At 35.4% G+C, this 18,021-nt stretch overlaps 1 protein-coding gene across 5 annotated transcripts; it reads right to left on the bottom strand.

Moving 5' to 3' along the window:
* LOC18788404 (ion channel CASTOR) lies at positions 1,500 to 12,018 on the bottom strand. 5 transcript variants are annotated; one of them, XM_020555156.1, is made up of 12 exons: positions 10,902 to 12,010; positions 10,748 to 10,819; positions 8,097 to 8,702; positions 7,791 to 7,973; positions 6,908 to 6,967; positions 6,495 to 6,698; positions 6,089 to 6,337; positions 4,649 to 4,747; positions 4,211 to 4,405; positions 3,748 to 3,840; positions 2,919 to 3,173; positions 1,500 to 2,235 (listed from the first exon to the last, which is right to left on the bottom strand). In XM_020555156.1, the coding sequence occupies exons 1-12, from the start codon at positions 11,352 to 11,354 to the stop codon at positions 2,017 to 2,019; spliced, it is 2,688 nt and encodes an 895-aa protein (XP_020410745.1). In that variant the 5' UTR covers positions 11,355 to 12,010; the 3' UTR covers positions 1,500 to 2,016. The 5 variants fall into 5 exon arrangements, with proteins under 5 accessions (XP_020410745.1, XP_020410746.1, XP_020410749.1 ...); XM_020555157.1 differs by lacking the exon at positions 4,649 to 4,747 and adding an exon at positions 4,805 to 4,903; XM_020555160.1 differs by lacking the exons at positions 4,649 to 4,747; positions 10,748 to 10,819; positions 10,902 to 12,010 and adding exons at positions 4,805 to 4,903; positions 9,151 to 9,277; positions 9,388 to 9,724.

Raw genomic sequence — 18,021 nt, forward strand, 5'->3', positions numbered from 1 at the left:
ATTCAGTGCCTCTCATGTCTTCATCAATCGTCATGTTTCCCAATAAATCCTTCATGAACTAATTTATTTTTACTAGGACTACGATGTAGCCTAGCTATGAATACTCAAATTCTTTGATATTGTTAATTTTATTTATCAATACATGTTGAGTGTTTGTTACCGTTTTTAATGATTTCAATTAATTGACCACTAATTGCATGATTAGAAGAATTAGGTTGGGACGGAAGGAAATTCCTAATAAATAACTTATTGTAACAAGTACCATAAATTACATTGCCAATCGAAAGAGAGTGGGTTGACGGTAAGGAACACAACTCATATACTTAATCTTTTGATATTGACTACTTGCAACTAATCACATCAAATTTTGGTGCAACTCCAATTTTTGTCATTGCATGCATTACTCCCATGTCTTTACACATTTAGGATAATGCTTAGTTTAAGTTTGGGGGTGTGGAACTTTGTTGTTGTGTGTTTTTGTTTTTGTTCAAGTTTTGAGTCATAAAACAAAGAATTTTGTGTTCCAAAGAAACTTTTTCAAATTTTTCTAGCCCACAAAAGTTGTTTTGGTCATTGAATGAGTTCTAGCCCCACTATGTTGCAGTGTCTATATATTTTCAAACACTACATTGCAGTATCTATTTTTCTGTTAGTTGATGTGCGCATGCGCTAATATGTGTTTGTTATTCCAAATAGTTACATTTTGGTGACTATACGCAATGCCTATAATATTTTAGACATTAATATTGCATTTATTTTTTATTTTTATGCTAGTCGTGCATATGCGCGAATATGCAAGTATATTTCAAAATAGTTCATCTTTTGATATTTGTCATGTAGTGTATCATATTTTACACACTACATTACAATGTAAATATCTGTTTCAGCCACTTCGTTGTAGTTTGTATTGCATTGTGTACTTTGTATTGTGCATCATTAGCTTCGTGTGTATATATATAGAGGTTTTAAGGTTTATAACTTGTAAATTGATCTATTTATGTAGAATTCTAGAGCAACCGGCTGGAATTTGTCGCCAGCCACTGGAAAGCTGCCGGCTGCGAATGGTGGCCAAAATTTTCCGTCAGAGTAGGTGGCTTGCCGAAAAGTTGGCCGGCAACAATTGTTGGTCACAGGAAAGTTGACTTTTAGATTTTTGTTGTTGTTGTCAGTATAAGGGCGATTGACTTTAAATCAATTTGTTAAAATATGGAAACAATGGCAAGGTTTGTAATTTTGACTTGTTTTAGCAACAAGTCCTTTTTAGCATGATATATTATACAATTACTCATATAAAGCCTATTGGAGAGAAAAACCCAAAACTAGCCACTTGTCATTTTCTAATTGGGTCTTAGTGAGTTAAAAAATTTCTACTACCAATTAGAAAATAACAAGTGGTAAAAAATTTCTAATACCAATTAGAAAATAACAAGTGGCTAATTTTAGATTTTTCTCTCCAAATAGGTTCTATATGGGTATGTCATGCTAAAATGTGCCCATTAATGAAAAACCCTGAACTCATATGGTATATTTTAGTTATTGATCTTATAAAATTATGTTATTATATACCACATTAGTAAACTATTTATGGGGCTTAAACAAAAGGTCCCAGATTGAAACTACAGGACTAGAATGAAACATTGCTCAAACTATAGGAACATGGCCAAAAATAAAATCATGTACATGTTGAACACGGAAAACACCCTCAAATATGAATTCATCCTGGTTCCGACGGCAACATCCCATAGCTTCGGCTACTGTAGAGCACTCACTGATCGATGGGAACACACAATGCACAGCAGCCAGTACACTAATCTCTACTGGCAGTGACCATTTGATCTGAAAACTTTGAGGTTTAGTTTTTGGCACAGGGAGTCTGTAAAGGATTTTTTTTTTTTTTTTTTTTCGCCTTCTCTTACTTCAAAGTCAGATGGGCATTTTGCAACAGAAAAGAGTAAGACCATCCCCGATTTCACATGGAATTTCGAACACTGTCTTCACTGTTGATTTAGAAATGCTTCATTCCTTCTCCGCAATCACCACAAAAACATCCTTCACTGACCACCTCTGTCTCTTACTTTTGGATGGGGGATTGATGACAGCTCTCTCAGCATCGGCTAAACGGTAACCAATCATGACCTCTCTCCTCTGTCGAGCTCGCAAGAGTACTTCATAGAAGCTCAATTCCTCACCTTCACGGAGATAGAGATCTGCTTGCCTTATTTGCAATTCATTGCCCTGACAAATCAAACACAAGGTAAGGTTGGTGAAATAAGTAATTAACCACTTATAATAACAAACTGCACCTCCATCAAGAATTAAAGAACCATTTATAACAACAGGGTTTTTAATGATTTTATCCAACACACTAATTTGGGTGATCCTACTGCTTTACTGAAAGCAGTTTATACTTGGTCAAACTTGAGGTCTGATATCGTTTGGGACTTGGAGCAGGTTTCACAGATGCTTGGTTTTAGTAACTTGAATGCTTGGATTAAGATACAAGGAGTTAGTTTTTACAGAAGAATTCCTTTGGAAGCAAAACGCCAAGATAATTGGGCAGAGGGAGACAAAAAATATTCGGTTGTAACCGTCACAACTTCCATTTTCATAGTAAAAGGAAATCTGCTCTGTATTAGTTAGTGACTTGGGCTCCATTGAGGAGTTATCCTAAATAGTAAAATCTGGCCACTACACTGTTTTACCCCAGAAATTTATTAAACTACCAAGGGCAGGATAACAAATGTTGGAAAAGGCCCAGCGGGAAGCCATTTCACAATGTTATGATTGATCATTGGAATCAAGTGACATGTTCTAGTGGACAGTTTGAAGGGAGAGCTCATGTGAAGTCTCTATTTTGACTGCAAATAAAATTCTGGTACTACTGCATGGAATGGAATCATATGTAACAAAGAGAATACCTCCTCTGCAAACAGCTCTTCCAACACATCATTTATTTGCCGATCCTCAGCCACCATAGCCAATGCCATGCTTACGAGCTCATTCGATAGCACATAATCGCTGATCTTTGACATGGATAATAGATTTTTAGTCCTTGGGTCCAGAATTTCACTAATTATAACTGACTTATCTGAAGCTTGCTGCATTTCTCCTATCCATGAGCCTTGTGAGAAACTTCCTCTTTGAACATGTGTTACCATAGGGAGACGCTTAGCCTGGAAATTTGAATAACACAAGTATATAGGATTGGAACTGAAGATAGATAAACTATGAAAATTGACAACTTGAATCTCCTCGGCAACCAGTATGATATCTTCACATATGGTCCTCAAGAAAATTAAATCTTTGATGATACAAAGGAAAAATATAATTCTACTCGAATATCAATGCTATTACATAACTTCCAATGTACGCAAAAAGTAAAATAGATAAAAAGAATAAATAAATAAAAAATCATCCATTCTCTCATTCTGTACACTAATAATGAAAGCTAAAAGTGGCAAGTTGAATAGAACAAAACAATGAATATCAATACCCAGATTTGTTGGATGCCAGCTTTCTCATTTCACATTCAGTCATGTCCAGACTGATGATTCTAGAACAGGATCACAAACCACCCCCACCCCCCAAAAAAATAAAAAAAAATAAAAAAAAATAAAGTATTTTACCAACAAAATCAAAACAGGTTAACAGTATGTCTGAGAAATTACGACAATAGAAGAAATAATTTTTAGAAAGTTAATTGTACCAGTAGTTTAATGGTGCACTCCAAAATCAAATCGCAAGTACCTGAATATCACGAATTAAAAGTAATGTTGCAAGAGATCTGGAATCAGCTTGAATTGCTGAGTCTTCCACAGACTCATCAGCCAAAATTAAGATCTGTACAGATGAATTACTAGATGAGCACATGTCTAACCTGTGAAATGATTTAGACATGTTTAAGTAATTATCATAAACGTCACAGAAAAGTAAAGACCCTACACAAGGACACCAATGAAGGTTAAGTAATTGTCACTAACTGGTCTACCACATTTTAGATGATAAAATAATATTACTGCCCAGAAACGATACACCAATAAGATAGAAAACTCAGCCAGCAGGTTCTTTCCAATGGCAGGTCCGGTTGATGTTGATCATTTCATTTCACATATAGCATGAGTCATCATTTTCTTTATATATGAATTTCCATCCCTCTTACTACCTCACTACAGATATTTATAAAGGAGACACTAAATACTTTGTCGCTCACCGAATCAAAAGATTGCAAAGGAAGGCTTTCCAAATGACGGCGTATGACAGCATTCCCCTCACGATTAACTAAAGTTATATTCACCAACCGGCTGATGTCAAGGCCACCATCAATGAGCTTCTGTTCCCTCTCCTTTTCAGCAACCTCGTTGAACATCCAGAGCTCTGAACCAGGGGCTAGAAAGGCATCCAATACCTACAAATCATAGATGCATGAATCTAATTCTATAAGAGCAAAATTTAATAATCAATTAACAGCACCAATGTATATGTGGCAGTGCTACTTCTGAAACTTTTAAACTTGAATCCAGAAATGCAGTCTATTTTGAAGTTGCATGGGAAAACAGGAAGCTGTCTCTGAGATGAGTATCATCAGTTTGTACACTAGAACTGCACCCGAAGTACTGGGAGCATGATTGCAGACATCAAGTTTCATTACCATAATCATATCCTCCATATCTCGCCGCCAACCACAAAAAAGTATCCTTTCTGCAGACTTTGGAACAATAAAGTCTTTGGGTAGACTTCCTCTCCAGACCTGCAGCATTCAGGCGAAGAAAAAGAAAAATTAGGGGCATCAACAGAAAGAACTTACCACAAGCATATCATCAATGTCCCTCCTCCATCCACAAAGTAGAATCTTCTGTGGCTTTCTTGCTGTTCGGGCAATGTGTATGAAAGATGCCTCTTTGACCTGAATGATCAAAGTGATTATAGTTTTGTGAGTTTTAATTATGCTATCTTCCATTCACTATAACTCCATGGTAGGCATCATCCTAATGTGGTCTAAAAGAGCTTATTCTTTAAAAGATTGACCTCTAACTTATGGCCCTTTCTCTGCAGCTCTAGTTCTCATTGGCTGCATTTTCACTCAATCTTGTGTTCATTCTGACATTCAATGGCTAATGATCGTAACAAGGGGCTAACTGTAACAACAGCCCCGGAGAATGGTACTACCAATGTGTAACCATGAAATTCAACAGACATCACAACATCAAAGGGCACTACCTAAAATATCTATAAAGGAAAACGATCATGATCCTGCAATTTGAATGCACAATGGACATGTCTAGAACGATTAGGCCAAAAGAACGAATGATGAAGGCACATCTAATGTGATTAAATTTTAAGGTCAAGTAGTAGATGTGTTTCATATTCTAATGTTGTAATATGTATTGATTTATCCATCAAACGATTTCTTTTTTACATGATAAACAATTCTGAAACTTCATTAGTAAAAAAAGAAAAAAAAAAACATCTGCACGGAACAGCTGTATGAAAGTTTCCACAATAAATACTTTGAAACCAATCAAATAGCTTTTCCATTTGTTCCATATAATTAATCATCAGCACAGTAATTGAATGATTGCTTCCTAACCAAAAATAAAAACATCAAGGATCTGATGTGATATTGAGAACTAGCAAGAAAGGCTAATCGCTGATACCCAAGTCGCCAATAACTTTTCTCTCTTAATGCACTAATTATTTTTCTATCTCTGTAATATGTTTCCCAATGACCATTTGGTACCAAGTTGTTGGAGGAGGTCCTGACTTTGAATCTTACGGCCGATAGTTGCTGAAAGGAAAAAAATACTTATCTGCAGTATATTTATTTATTTGTTCTTTTGTCACCCTCAAACAGTGACCCTAAATGCATCATGACTAGGACAAGGAGAAATCAACGTCTCTGAGAACTAATTTAACTAAATATGTTTATTTTTTAATGACGTACCTTGAAGTTACTCTAGAATTAGTAACCTTAAGTAGACCATCAACACAAACAAAAGGAGAAAATGAAAAGTAAAAAAGATAAAACAAACTAGCAGAAACACCAAGCTAAAATTTGGAAACTCTATGCTTTAAAGGAATTGGAAATCACCGTAGGCAATGGTGCAGGAGCATAGGTATCGTCATCCTCGGCTATGACAAGCACTTCATCACCTTCTTGTAGAACATAAGAGTCATCAGGATTCAAAATAATTTTACCACCTAATGATGCAACCTTGATTCCACAAGGAATGGCATCAGGATAACTGATCAATACATCCTCAAAATGCATGCCATCCAACTGTGACCATCTTTTGATGTAGAACTCGCAATTTTCAAATCCAAGGATATCTTCCCATATCTGCTAGGTCCATCAGAGCGGGAATAGAAGACAATCAATTGCCATAATCGACAAGAAATTTAGTTACCAAAAAAAAAATCACAAAAAGTTGCATTGAAATAGAATTGTGTGACCATCCGCAATAAAGTTAAAGCATGCAACACTAACAGAAAGTGACCTGTGCAAGTCCAGGCTGCCTAGCACATTGAATCATCAAACGGCCAATTACATCATGAGCCACAACAGTCTCAACAAGATCTCCACCAACAAGTTTAACAAGAACCTCATTGTCAAGATCACTTAGTTCAACCACAATATGTCCTCTCAGCCCTTCTTTTACTCCAGTTAGACTTAAAACTGTTCTCAATGCACGGGCATCACTCTGTGTCAAACCAGTGAACAATATGTTGGTGTGTAGGAATAAAAAAAGGAAAAGGAATAGACTTCTGCAAAGTTGACTTATATGTTTTAAAAAAGTTTAAAGAAACTAATTATTTTTTAATAATATTATACATTACCCTAGTTTGACACAATATAAGTATATTATGATATTAAATATTAGAGAACTTAAATTTTCTAATTCAAGTATACCTGATCAGCATTTCCATCTTCAGCAAGGATGATTATTGCACGGGCTTTAGAGACAGAGACCTGCAAATAGTTGTATAAGTAACACATAGAGAGGCATACAAATGGCATGAATAGTTTCAGCATTGTATGCATGCATTACAAAACAGTTCTAACACACAGTGAGTGTTTCTATGATTGGCTTAGAATGACAGAAAATCTAATAAATATAATATTTTTGTTGAGCAAAGAATGTTTATGGCTGCTGAAATTTCAGAGAAAACAAAGAGATGAAGAAGAATGAAGAGAGAGGAATTACTGAGAAAGGAATTAGTTTGTTTCTTTTTCTATTTTAATGAAATTAAACCTATTTGTTGATGTGTATATAACAAAAGAAACACTTTGTAGTTGATACGTAACACCCCCTAGGACTGAAGTTGAAAATAATCAGATAACTAAAGTTGATCTTCAAATAGATAACTCTGAATTTCGTAAATGGCAAGTTACATTTCAAAGTGAACACCATGAGCTTGTGCCAAAATTAACAAAAAAACCAAGTCCAAAACACTTTAAGGTATTTTAAAATCACTCCATCATTTCATAAAAATATGACTTAAAGTGAGAAGACCAGACTGACTTGAGTTGTCACAAAAACCAAACCCATTTGGCCCCATGTGCCAACCCACATTAATATATCTTCATTCAATTATCTAACTGTTCCAGTTCAATTATCCCTACTGAGGTAGATCATAAAATTCTGTATAAAAATTGGAGTTATGAAGTTCATCATATTTTACTGTGCCCCTCTCCTGCCTCGCATGCTGCCTGAAATTGATGGGCGTCGTAGAGGAGAAAATTCTAACCATATTTTTAATTCAAATAACCCAAAGAAGGCAAGCACTCGTACCTTTTTCAGGTCAGCCAAAATAAGAGGGCTCCCACTTCTGCATATTACAGATGTTCCTTTGAAGTTAAACTCCATTTTAGCAATGTCAAGTTCCATTTCCTCTTTATCTCGCTCAGCCATGACTACAACAATCCCTCCACCCAAACTCTCATTGGCTATTGCAAGCTGATTCAATAACGATCCCTGAATTTACAATGGAATACTTAACAAATGGAACAAAAACGCAATTCAAGCTACTAAAACAGTTATCCTTAAAGTAAAACTTTAACTTTTTTCTGAAAACAAGCAAAGCAATCAGAACTTCACCAATTTATCGCTCCAGCCAAGAATTAAAGTATGGTTTTGCTCAACCACCTTACTTCTTCCTTTCCTCAATGAATCAAACTTCTCCGAAATTGCATCAGATACAAGTCCAAGCATCATTGCAAATATGAGCATACCGCCAAAGCTAATGGAAACTGAAACAAGCCTTTCACCAACCTTTTCAGAGTCAGTATGGTTGCCAGAATCAGCAACATAAGTCCACGATAACCAAAGGCATTCTGCTAAGCTATCATCTTTCACTCCGAAGAGTGCTAAACCACCAAGAAAAATAAGTAATAGAGTTGCAACTAACAATGCCAATGGCTTAGAATATGGGTGGACTGATAAAAACAAATCAACTCGATATGCTAGCTGTTTGTTTAGAGACACTTCTTCTGAAATGTTTTCTGATGACCTTGATCTAGAGACATAATCAATGTACTTGAAAGCTAGGACAGGCATAGATAAAAGTGTGAGGGAGACCATAAGAGCTAATCTTTTTAAAGTTTTGCTATGGAGATCACTCTGCTGCCCAAAGGAACTGATAAGCTCCGTAGAATCTGACAAATTGTAGGCTTGTAACGTAAATTCAAGCTTGGAAATATGTTCCTGAAAGCAGAGCATGTGTTTCAATTAGTATGGCCTCACCATTTAAACAAAGTTCCATACATTAACAGAAAAATTAGTAGGCCCAGCTCATATCTAGGGGACACAACATCGTAGTCAGATTGGAAAAAAGCAGAAAAAGAAATCATCATTGAAAGGCACTTTGACCTATCCGAGGAAACATGAAACCAGATGCACAAGCTGTTATATGAACTGAGCAACACATAAGTTTCTCATTCTTATCTTATTTGTAAATTTGGTTTTGGCAAGTGTTTGATTGAAAATTGTGATTGGCATTGTAGTAGAAAAGCCTGAAAAACTAAAATTGTGAAAGAGTACAAAAACGTACTAAAGCCACTACGAAAATTAGGGGGGAAATTAAGAAAACGGTAAGGAAAAAAAAGTACGGGATACCCCATCTTAGTGGCAGAAATGAAGAAAAACTCTTGACCTGGCTCACTCCAGCATTTGAACCTGCGCAAGTAGGAATATCCTAGGCGAACCGAAACCAGGCTTGTATAGATATATACGACATCTTCTGGATATCTTAAACCCCTAACAGGTTGGTATTTTTCTTCCTGCCTTGCAGGAGTGAAACAAGAAAAATAAATAAATAAATAAATAAAAGGAAAGGAAAAGGAAAGATTATTGAATAAAAACACCTCATCTTCAAACTAAGAGCTCTAACCTCAGAGAATTCTGAGGGATCTGCCAGAACCAACTAGGCTTCTGTGGTGTTTTCAGTGCTCCAACATAAAGGCATCATTGCCAATTAAGCACCTCTGTGATCCTCCTTACTTTGTACTTTTCCTTTTCCTGGTAAATTAATTTAGAAAATCCTTGGGTACTTTTTAATCCACCTCAAAAAACCACTCTTGCTCTACCCTTTTAGCCAATCAAATATTATTCTTGTTCTTCTGAGCCAGTTTGTAAAAGAAATTTTTTGCTTTGGTTTAACTACGGCTGCCAAAACGAACCCTAATTATTTTTTGCATTTTCATATAGATAAAAAAATTCTAGGATTTTAGGAATGGAAACCAATAGAAAAAAAAAATAACATTGAGGACTCCCATATTTTGGTGAGATGGTGCAGAATCAAGTAAGCCTAGTTACAAGTCTGAATGTTGCGGGAAGGCGGTGAAACACGAGTGTGTGTCACGTATTCAAATTTCAGATTAAAGTTTCTGTTTTTGTTTTTCCTTTTGCTGAAAAATTACTGAAAATCTTAGTTTTGTTTTTATTTAAAATTGGACTGAGTAAGGAAAATACAAGTATCCCATTATTGGGAATATCCTATTGCATGAAATCCATTTGAATCTCCTATTGCAGCCATCCATACACAGCCTTAAAGTTTTTCTTCCTTGTTTTTATGTTTCTTTTTTCGATGAATCTGGTATGTTATCTAAAAGATCAACCAAAACTAAAACAATAAGTTTAAATACCTTACTTTGCTTAGTTCCACTCATAGTGTTTGCAGGCTGAATCTTATTAAAGCTCAATGTTTGAATTTCACAAAAATATTTGGTATCTCACAAGCTTTTTAACCAACGATTCTGGTAAAGTAAAATTTCAACAAATTGTTAAAAAGAATCCTTTCGTTTTTAATGGCTATTCAAGTTAGATGCTATTAGTTTTACATGACAAACTAAAGACCAGTATCTGATCAACCAAAAGGACTATTATATTAATGTGTCTTCAGGAAAACAAAATAAATTACAAGGCAAAACGGAAATTGCAATGCGATAAGGTGTACGGGACGTACAAGTCAAGGAATCTTAGATGTCATATACGGAAATACAAGGAATTCATATAAGTTATGAGTTAATTTACTACATACATCCAAACTAAATTTAAGTTTATTTCATTTCATGTCATCTAATTTTTCATTTATTTTATTACAAAACTTTCTTCTTTTTTTCTTTTTTTACTGTACATGCCTATCGACATTAAAAGTGCCAAGTAATACTAATTGAGATGTCTCCAATATTTCATTTCTTTCATTCTTTAATAATTAAATACTGCAAGCATCGCAAGCAATAGAACTATACCTGCAACTCATTGACTTGGATATGTAAACAGAAATTCTGGTACACCACTGATGAAAATACTGTCGTCGCAATCTGCCAGATGCACAAAAAAAATTTGGGATCAAAATCATAAATGTATATGTATGTACATATATTAATTGGTGAGAGAGAGTACCGCTACGAAAAAGGCCATTTTCCACCGAACGTTGAAACCATTTCCCAAAAACTTATCGCCCGAAACCGCACTCGAAACCTCCGATCTTCTTCCCGAAACGCCGTCGGAAACGCTTGGAATGGCCTCGTTGACGTCGTTTTGCTGCGGCTTCTCTCGCCGGCGACCGAAGTCGACCCTCCGTCTAAGCCTCTCATGGCTAAAAGCTCTATGAGGGGCCGAGGTCGAGGACGAAACGCTGCGAAACGGCGGCGACGAATTGGGAGACGAAACGCCGCCAAACGGCGGCCGATAATCGGGAGGAAGGTGTTGGGACTGCCTGGGGTTTGTTGGGAATCTTCGAGGGTATTTTGGAAATTTCGTTGAGTTCGAGTTGCTGTGGATGAAGGGCGGTGAGGGAAAGTACCAGTCTCTGCTGGTGGAAGACACTGCTGCTGAGTCGGAGTCGAGGGACATTGTTGGAATAATTGTAAAAGTTTAGGTACCTTTTGGGAATTCAATTTGAAATCTGTTTGGGCTTTATTTCTTGCTAATTGTCTCTGCAAAATCGTTTTAAGAACTTTGTTAGAAAACATTGTTGGCTGTTTTGAATTTAAGGAAGGAGTTGTTAGGCTTAGAATTGATTAGTGCCTTGTTATTAAATTAATTTGGGGTGACAACAAAATACGTTGACCTAAAACTTAAGGTGTAATGGCTTCTGAATTTGTCTGGTACTACGAAATAATTTCTTTGAAAATACTTGTTCTTGTTCCCGATAGAGTAGAGACATACTAAAGAGAAAACTACATGAACACAAAGCTAATAGCCGACTTTGATTTTTTTGTTTTTGTTTTTGTTTTATTTTTTTTGTTGCTGCATATATGGTGTAGATGAGGAGAATTTTTTGGCAAATTTGTTTTGGAGAGACTCTCAATCCCTACATGATTTTTGTTGCTTTGAAGATATGTTGATATTTGACATCAAGCACAAAACCAACGTATATGACAAATGTTTAGTAGTGTTTGTTGGTGTAAACAACCACAACAAGACGATATTTTTTGGTCGTGCATTTCTTGTTGATGATATTGCAACTACGTAATGCTGGGTCCTTAAAACGCGTTGACTTCTATGAAGGAAAAAAAAAAGGCATATATATGTTGTCAAGGATGAAGTTTTCTCAACACACATCATTGAGATTATGTTCAGGCACATTACGAGGAATGTGAACTCCAATATGAATGACCCATAAATTGCAAGGGAATTTTGTCACGACCCAATTTCATTAGCAAAATGTTGTTCGCTTTGGACTTGGGCCCTAACGAGTTTGTTCCTAGGCTCAAGTTTATGCTATCTTGCTTAAAAGGTCTCTTGCTAGGAAATCAAAAGGGTGGATTGTAAGACTTGTGAGCCTTGAAGGACGCAAGGCGAGAAGGAGAAAGATTAGTGAGCAATCTCACATTGCTCAGCGAGGGAAATGTGAAGTGTCATATATGTGTGGTCACTTCACTTCCTAGCAAGAAGTCTTTTGGGCAAGGTAGCATAAGTTTCAGCCCATAAACAAAATCGTGAGGGCCCTGGCCTAAAACGGATAATATCATGCTAGTGAAAATGGGTCGTGAAAAATTTAGCTACTATGTGCATGACACTTTGACATCAATGGAGTTCGAACAACATTGGCAATGATGCACTATGAAACAAAAAATATCAGTTGAAGCTTATTGTTTGGGGCATTTCTTTGTTGATAATACAACCCTGAGTTGTGTTGTGAGTAGATACATATGGTTTGGATTGAAATGGTGCACTATAAACTAGGGGTGGGCACTCAAACCGGCGAACTGGAAATCCGAGCCGAACCGCACCGAACCAAATCGGAAAAAAACCGAGTTGACCAAAAAGTCAAAAACCGGTCAAAAACCGAACCGGACCGGTTTGGACCGATTCCGGATCCGGTTCCATGTCTTCAAAAACCGAACCGGGCCGAACCGAACCGGTGAAACTAAAAAAATATATAATTTCAATATATATTTATATTTAATGCTATATTTTTAATTTCACTAAAAAAAACCTAATATTTATCCAAGTTCAATGTCAAAATATCTCTCTTTTCTCACTTTAATATTTATTTTTTATATGAAATTGAATAATTTGTTAATTTTCAAGTAAAAAAATAATATTTCAGTTGAGAATTGTATTAAAAAATAATTTTAAAAAATAATTTTTATAATCCGGTTCAAAACCGAACCGGAACCGGAACCGGACCAAAACCGGTTCAAATCGAACCAGACAGTTTTTGAAATTTTTTTTATTAAAACCGAACCGAACCAAACCAGATGAATAGTACCGGATCGGTTCTAATTTTAGGCAAAAACTGGTCCAAACCGAACCGTGCCCACCCCTACTATAAACATAAAATATGGGTTGAAGCTTATTGCTTGGTTAACGATCAGAAGTCAATTAAAGAGAAGTTGATAAATTCAATTCGGCCCTCACAACATAATAGGGAAATAGACGGGAGCAATTTGTTTTTGATATTTTTGGACAAATTTAAAACTATTTGCTTGTAATGTTGCCCATCTTTTGATTAATTAAATATATATATTAATTAACTATTGATCTAACTTAGGTATTGACCCAAATGTCATACCCACAAGCCAATTCAAACTATTCTATTTCCAAGAGTATGTCTTATAAAGACCTCCAAGGAACTTTAGTGTTCCAATGTGGCACTAATTTCAACTCAAAAATGTTTGCAATAATATGTGAAAATTAAGCGTATAATACGTGAATTTTGTGCGTATTATTGAAAATTTTGTAAAAAAATACGTACGTACATGTACAAGAGGAGTATTGTATGTTTGCTTTTAAAAAAACATATATTTTAACGAGTGTAAAAAAAAACCCGAGTATGCTATTTTGAAAAAAAAATAAAAATAAAAATAACCCATGTATAGCCGCGCAGCTATACTATTTATATAAAAAAAAACAGAGGAATGGTATAGCGCCCACGTGTGAAAACAAGTATAGCCGAGCTGCCGAACTAGTTTTTTTTATTATAGAAAACCGCAGTAAAGCCGCCCGGCTATACTAAATAAATAAATAAATAAATCCCGTATATAGTCGCATGGCTATACGATTTATAGAAAAAAGGGACCCGCCTAGCGCCTATGCACCCACGTGTCAAGATAGGTATAACCGCGCGGCTATACGGTTTTTTCAACAAAAAATTACCGTAGTACAGCAATGCGGCTATACTATTTTTTAAAAATAAAAAAATTCCCAAGTATAGCCGCGCGGCTATACTATTTATAGAAAAAAAAAAATTAGGGACCCGCCTAGAGCTTGGAGCCCACATGTCAAAATAGGTATAGCCACGCGGCAATATTATTTTTTTTCAAAAAAAATTACCGTAGTAAAGCCATGTGGGAATAATATTTTTTTTAAAATAAAATAAAAAACCCAGTCTAGCAGCGCGGCTATACTATTTATAGAAAGAAACAAAAGAAAAAAAAAAGGGGGGGGACCGCCTAGCATCACATGTCAAAACATGTATAGCCGTGTTGCTATACTTTTTTTTAAAAAAAATAAAAAAAATACTTGAGTATAGCTACAGTCTATACAATTAATCAAAAAAAAAAAGGGAGGACCCGCCCAGCGCCAATGCCCACATATCAAAATATGTATAGCCGCGCGGCTACACTAATTTTTTCAAAAAAATTACCATAGTAATACCGCACGGCTATACTATTTTTGAAAAATAAAAAAATTACAGTAGTAAGGCCGCGCGACTATACTATTTTTTAAAAAAGAAATACCATAGTATAGCCGTCCGGCTACACCTTTTATTAAAAAGAAAAAAGAAAAAAGGAAATTACCCGCCTAGTTGCATTAGTTTATACTTTATTGATACTAGCCCCTTGGCACACGCTCATGCATGTGCCAATTGGTTTTTTTTTAATTTTTTATATAAGAAAAAATAAAATGGGTAGTTATCTATATATATAAAGCAAAAGGCAGAGAATGGTGAAACATTCAAAATACCGTAAAATGCCCTTGGTTAATTCAAACATTAAGAATTGAAATTATTAATTAAATGATAATAATATGGTAAATTCACATTTTTTATATTAAAAAATTTAAAATTAAAAACAAAATTAGATAATATGACCTACTTTTATGGAACATAACTACCCATATTATATTTTCTTAATTCTAAAAATAAAAGAAAAAAGAAAAAAAGAAAACCAATTGGCACATGCGTGAGGGGCTAGTGTTTCATAAAAGTATGACTTATTATCTGATTTTGTTTTTAATTTTAATTTTTTAATATAAAAGATGTGAATTTACCATATTATCCTCATGTAATTAATAATTTCAATTCTTAATGTTTGAATTAACCAATGGCATTTTCTGGTATTTTGAATGTTTCACCATTCTCTGTCTTTTGCTTTATATATATAGATTAATTGGCTAGTTTCAATATATCCAAAGCGGCTATTGAAGAGAGAGAAGTTTCACATTAAATCAATGTGAGAGTTCAATTTTTTTTCCTTCTTTTTTATGTGGGAATGTTTAACTTTGGTCTAACTTGTTCTCTTGAGCGAAACTTGTTGGAGGAACAACAATCAATATTATTCTAATCATTTAATTAAAAAATAAATATAATAATAAAATTAAATATGGTAGTAAATTAAAAACTGACTGTTCTTGCAGATAGAGGCTTACAAAATTGCAATGTCCTTGAAACAGAATTTCACCCCTACTCAGTACTTGTAGTTTTGCAGGCGTTTGCTCAACTAGGATACAACTATCTAAATCAAAGTCCTAGCACTAGGGCTTTGATTTCTGGCGAAATCTGTGTGTTTATTTCTAAGGCTATACAGGAATGATGATATAATATTTTGTGCGAATTTGATGTAATTGTAAAGACCCAGGCCTGTGTTTAATTAGAGTGGCTAATGCTACAGGTATCAAATAAAGACAAACCCAATCAGACAAAAATAATATATGATATATTTGAATTCTAAAAATAATTCAAATAAATAATTAACTAATCGAGTTTAATTTAAATCACATAGCCAAAGAGCCCCAAGGCAAGCCCATCTTTTGATTACTTAAATATATATATTAATTAACCATTGACCCAACTAATTAGGCATTGACCCAAAAGCCATACCCACAAGTAGGGGTGGGCATGGTTCGGTTTGGACCGGTTTTTGTCTAAAATTAGAACCGATCCGGTACTATTCATCCGGTTTGGTTCGGTTCGGTTTTAATAAAAAAAAAATTTCAAAAACTGTCCGGTTCGGTTTGAACCGGTTTCGGTCCGGTTCCGGTTCCGGTTCGGTTTTGAACCGGATTATAAAAATTATTTTTTTAAATTATTTTTTAATACAATTCTCAACTGAAATATTATTTTTTTACTTGAAAATTAACAAATTACTCAATTTCATATAAAAAATAAATATTAAAGTAAGAAAAGAGAGATATTTTGACATTGAACTTGGATAAATATTAGGTTTTTTTTAGTGAAATTAAAAATATAGCATTAAATATAAATATATATTGAAATTATATATTTTTTTAGTTTCATCGGTTCGGTTCAGCCCGGTTCGATTTTTGAAGACATGGAACCGGATCCGGAACCGGTCCAAACCGGTCCGGTTCGGTTTTTGACCGATTTTTGACTTTTTGGTCAACTCAATTTTTTTCCGGTTTGGTTCGGTACGGTTCGGCTCGGATTTCCGGTTCGCCGGTTTGAGTGCCCACCCCTACCCACAAGACAATTCCCATTTTTTCGAACAGACCCAACTATTCCAATAGACAAACCCTTATCCCCAAATTTTCGAACAGATTAAACCCTTATCCCAAATTTTCCAACATATTAAACCCTTATCTCCAAATATTTGAACAAATAAACCCTAATCCCCCAAATATTCGAACATAGAAACCCTAATTCCAAAATTATAAACATAAAACCCACAAATTCCAATGACAAAACCGTAAATAAAAGTCTAATAACGTACCATAATGTAGTTCATCATCTCTAGGTTCTCGTACCTCCCAACTCATCGTTGCCTTGCAACTTAGGTGGAAAAGGTTGTTCTCAAATGGGTGATGATGAGTTTGTTCTCAGATGCAAAATCTCTCAATTTCAACGAAGAAATGACAAGAAAAAAAAAAAGAATGAGGAGAAATTTGGGTTTAATGTGCAAAGTCACTCAATTTTTCTTTAATTGTTAGGAAGGGATCAATATCATTTTTTATTTAGGGTTTACTATTGAAATACCCCATGAACTTGTACCTAAGTTTCAATTAGCCCCCTATTCTTCATTTTTTTTTAATAAAAAATTAAGAATATGAATTTTTTTTCCACCAATTTTTCCCTTGCCGTCTAAATCTTCAACATTTCATCCAATTTTTTGGTTAAATCATTAAAAATAATTTTTTTTTTTGGGAAAAATTATTTTTTTAAAAAAGTGAAGAAACAAATATATGGCCCAGCTCATCTCTATCTCTCTCACTCCATCCTCTGTCAAACCCCAAGCTCACCGGATCTGGAAATACAAATCCACATGATTCAAACTTTTTACTCTTAAAAAAGTATGAAAAATAAAAATAAAAATGGAAGAAAAACCAAAGCAGGTACCCAAAGTCCCAACCCACCTAGGGCCAACAACAACTCTCTCTCCCACATGAAAATTCTCATTCTGATTTCCTCCAAAACCAACTCTAGCCCCAGCCCCAGCCACCCCATGCCCGACCCCTTCTCTCTCTCATCCCAAAACTTATCAAGACACCCATGAAAGTTTGGGGGAAGAAGGGGGTTGGGAAGATGATGGTAGGGATGGGTGTGGTTGCCAACCATTCCAATGCCATCACAGCAGCCAGTGACCCACTCCCTTCCCCGAACGCAACCCACCCCCTTCCCTGAAAGCAACCCACCTCCACATCCAAAAAATAAAATAGAAAACCTTATCCCCACCCACAGACCCAAACCCATTCGCACCATCCTCTTCCTCTAACTGTTGCTTCTTCCCGCGCTCGGAGGTTGGGTCCCACTTGTTGTCGGGTTGGGGCCGGAGCTGCGCTTCGCCGTGGGTGTACCGGCACCCTCTCCCGTGGTTGCAGGAAGCGAACTCGAACC

This window comes from Prunus persica, chromosome G1 (genome assembly GCF_000346465.2).
Source record: "Prunus persica cultivar Lovell chromosome G1, Prunus_persica_NCBIv2, whole genome shotgun sequence".
NCBI classification, from domain to species: domain Eukaryota; kingdom Viridiplantae; phylum Streptophyta; class Magnoliopsida; order Rosales; family Rosaceae; genus Prunus; species Prunus persica.

Bases quoted from the DNA above. Each gene is read 5' to 3' on its own strand.
- LOC18788404 (XM_020555156.1), bottom strand. From the start codon at position 11,354: ATGTCCCTCGACTCCGACTCAGCAGCAGTGTCTTCCACCAGCAGAGAC. The intron at 6,968-7,790 runs GTACGAGTGCTT...AACTATTTGCAG, and splicing joins TTTTGGCTGACCTGAAAAAG to GTCTCTGTCTCTAAAGCCCG. The intron at 6,699-6,907 runs GTATACTTGAAT...GGTTTGACACAG, and splicing joins AAGATGGAAATGCTGATCAG to AGTGATGCCCGTGCATTGAG.